The 3,823-nt window shown below is 43.0% G+C and overlaps 1 protein-coding gene across 1 annotated transcript; it reads left to right on the forward strand.

Annotated features, from left to right (window-relative positions):
* The first annotated feature begins 1,059 nt into the window (after window positions 1–1,059).
* LOC121711295 lies at window positions 1,060–3,106 on the forward strand. The gene is made up of 2 exons (XM_042094760.1): window positions 1,060–1,610; window positions 1,934–3,106. The coding sequence occupies exons 1-2, from the start codon at window positions 1,223–1,225 to the stop codon at window positions 2,977–2,979; spliced, it is 1,434 nt and encodes a 477-aa protein (XP_041950694.1). The 5' UTR covers window positions 1,060–1,222; the 3' UTR covers window positions 2,980–3,106.
* Window positions 3,107–3,823: the final 717 nt, after the last annotated feature.

A 3,823-nucleotide genomic window follows, 5' to 3' on the forward strand; every position in this document is an offset into this window, starting at 1 on the left:
TCAACCCGTGCCTTCAGGCGCACCATTGCAAACCTCATTCTGATGCAGGTTATATAGACCAGCCTTTCTCAAACTTCTTTGACCTGAGGCCCGGTCATGGCAGACTTTTGGGTCATAGGGCTCATCTACATGTACCCAGAAAGAAGGCTACAATAGATCTTGGCCACGTTATATTGAAATTTGACTATACAATACTCAATGCTATACAGTGTATTATACAGTCTCTGTTCTGTTTCTAAGGAAGTTCCAAAAAACAACGTCGTTCTATTAAGTTTCGTTAAATAAATAAATAGCCTTCCAACAGGTTTAAGCGGAGCTTTGATACCAACGTTATCGATTAGTTTCAGTTTCTCTCGCGCAGACGCGCATTGAATGAATGCTCATACCACCACTTAATTGTAGGGCTCCATGTTTAATGACATCGATAGCAGAAACGTTTGTTTTCTTTTTTCGTCGATCCGCGGTTTCTTGATCAACTGCGCAGCAAATTATCAGATGAAGCACCGGGCCTAATTTCACTCCACGACTCCGCGGACCAGCAGTCTCCATGTTGCGGACCCATATTTTGAGAAATGCTGAATAGACCACAACCAATTTCAATACTCCGACACGGTCACCGTTAGACTAGGGCGAGAAGGGATGAGAAAAGATCTGGCCACAGTTCTTCCAGAACTTCGTGCCAAGTAAAAGCGTCATCAGTTTGTGTGAATGAAACGAAGCGTAGGCCATGTGACATGCGTAAAACCAATGGTGTAGAGATGACGCCACAGGTTTTTTTTTTTAAGTGAGCCACGTTTGCATGTAGGCAATTTATATTCACAATACTTGGGCCTACTAAAAGAAATATTATTTTATTGCATTTGTATTGGTTGTTTAGAGTAAAAAAAAAACAATCGGTCGGTATTAACGCAAGTTTACAACCGGCAAGTCGGTCGGACTAAAAGGGGGAAAAAATAAATATTTGGGTCGGTTCTAAATTGACAGGGTCGGTCGGGTTACGGCAAACGAAAATATTTTTAAGGATGGCCTTATGTAGGCCTATAGGCTTAGCTATATACACAAGTTATTGAGCCGTTTCCGCTCTACATCCTGAACTTCTTCCGTCGAATGCAATCCACTTCCGTTCTGGCGGGCTGGGTTTGTTTTGCTAGCTTGCTCCTTTGTGCCGACGAAGCACTGATATCGCTGTGACAAAGAGGATATAACCATTAGCTGCTACAACATGAAGAAAAGTGGTTCGGGAACGACGTGTGCTGTAGTTGGTTGTAAAAACTCGAGAAAGCACCTGAACGAGTGGTTAGATAGAGAGTGCTACGACCACAAACCAGCTACGAAGAGGCAATGTCCATGCGCTCCATTGTTCACATTTTTTCGCAAGCCTGATAGCGACTTGGAATCAAGGACCTGGCTGAAGGCATTGAATGTAAAGAAACCACCACGCAACGTTTTTGTTTGTTCCCATCACTTTGTGGACAAAAAACCAACCAAGGATAATCCTTTCCCAGAGTTGTGGTTGGGATACAATCGCACTACCCAGCCAAAGAGGCGTCAACTCACCCAGCGGACAACTGCCTCCCCCCAGATAAAGAAACGCAGACTTGAATCTGAGGGTAAGTTCAGCAACTTTAGCTATGAAGCTGAAAATACTGTTAATTATGAAGAACATTGCTACCGGTATTTTGCTAAGGCAGTTGATTGTTTTGGAGATGGGACAAATAATGCACACGATACATCATTAATTGTGTGTAATATGTGTGCGTGCATGTCTTTTACATCATAAATACAATGCAAGGTGGCAGGCTGTTGTGATGATGATTGTGTGTGTGCGTGTGAGTGCAATGTTGTAGTACAAATTTTGTCATTGTGATTATTAGAGAGAGGACTATGTCTGCATTAATTTGGCTCCATCCATGTTTTCTGGTCCCCTTATTAGATGCTCCTGAAACCTGTCAGCCTGCCTGTGAGGCCGAGCCTGCTACACCAAAATTTCGAGATGCCCAGACCCAATGGGAGGATCCGTCACATGTTGACCACACCTACTGTTCAACAACACCGTCCGTTAAAGTAGACAAGGCCACACAGTGCGAGGCAGAAATGGGTCCTACTGTGACTAGCACCACGGTCATTGATGATGCTAGGTCCCGGCTGTATACAGGAGTGCGTATGGTTCAATTTTTCACCCTAGTGACGGTGTTGTTGCCTTTCAGTAAGCCATCAATTACCCTTCCTGTTGTTGACCAAATCCTAATGACCTTGATTAAGTTAAAACTAAACCTAATATTAGGAGATATTGCTCACCGCTTCAATGTGTCTACATCCATGGCAAGCATTGTGATTAGTCACTGGATTGACGTGATGGGTGAACAGTTCAAAGTCCTGATCCCATGGCTTCCAAGAGAGACCATTCGTGCCACCATGCCCTTGTCGTTTCAGAGGAACTACCCTCGAACCACCTGCATCATTGACTGTGCCGAAAGTGCCATGCAGAGAGCCACAAACCATGACTCAAGGAGTGACACTTTCAGCCAATACAAATCACGCAACACTGTGAAATATCTCGTCGCTGTGGCCCCTAATGGGCTTATCATGTTTATATCTGACGCCTATGCTGGCAGAAGCAGCGATAAGTTTATCACCATGGACAGTGGGTTTCTAGACTATCTGAGGGCTGGTGATGAGGTCATGGCGGACCGTGGGTTCACCATTCGAGACTTGCTTGATGAGAGAAGGGTCAGTTTGAACATCCCTGCATTCACCTACAGGCGCAATCAGTTGACAAATGAGGAGACGACACGCACCAGGCGAGTAGCCAATGTCCGCATACACGTGGAAAGAGCAATCCAGAGACTGAAGGTCTTTAAGATTTTATCCCAGACCGTTCCCATCAGCATGGCACCGAAACTGGACAACATCTTAACCATCTGTGCTGGCCTAGTTAACCTGAAGAGTCCACTGATTAGAGTGCCTCGTGAGGTTTAGAATCTTGCCTTATGTCCCAGTCTACCAACACCCAGCCATGTTGTTCATTAAATACAGATAAACACAATAAATACTGCATGCATTGTATTTTTTTAATATTATATATGAATATTTTTATAGTGATGTAATTGTGTGGGCTTTTGTATTTTACTTTTGAAATACCTGTTAGAATTAAACATGTGATCTTTCTTGTTGAAGCCATTTCTTTAGTTTCCTCAAAACAATGAATTAATCCAGTGTTATTTATGTACAGTATGAGCTTACTATGAATGATAAACTGTGTTAACAGAAATTGTAGCCCTCTAAGGAACCTAAGGCCTATCATTCATGATCGTAGTTCAGTGCAATAATGAAATGAAATGAAATTACATCAAACTTTATTTTACTCAAACAGTACAGGCACATTGATATATTGCACAGCACAAAGAGATCATGTAAATTGTGCATTATGTAAATAACGGACATCTGTTGGCTCCTGTGGGCAGTTTTATATTATTTTTAAAATGCTGCGATATTTACTGCAGAACTGTAACCTTCCCTCAACAAAATCATCAACAATTTTCGGGAGCATGTGGGCAAAGTAGAATGTGCGCAGCCTTATGATATGGCCCTGGACAAATTCTTGGTCGTAGGGTACTTCGATTTCTAGGTGCTCAGTTTTGTTCCAGATCACCAACTTGGAGTGCTGAAGCCCTGTGCAGTGCATCCCAATTTGTACCTGCATGTAGTAGCCTTTTGGACCATTGCAGGCAATATGGTAATCTACCCTATCTCCGTTTGCCACAGTTGTGATTTCGCAGTTCTTTGTTGCCAAAAATTCTGCTAGTGACTTGTTTCCCATCAC

Source organism: Alosa sapidissima, chromosome 6, assembly GCF_018492685.1.
Source record: "Alosa sapidissima isolate fAloSap1 chromosome 6, fAloSap1.pri, whole genome shotgun sequence".
NCBI classification, from domain to species: domain Eukaryota; kingdom Metazoa; phylum Chordata; class Actinopteri; order Clupeiformes; family Clupeidae; genus Alosa; species Alosa sapidissima.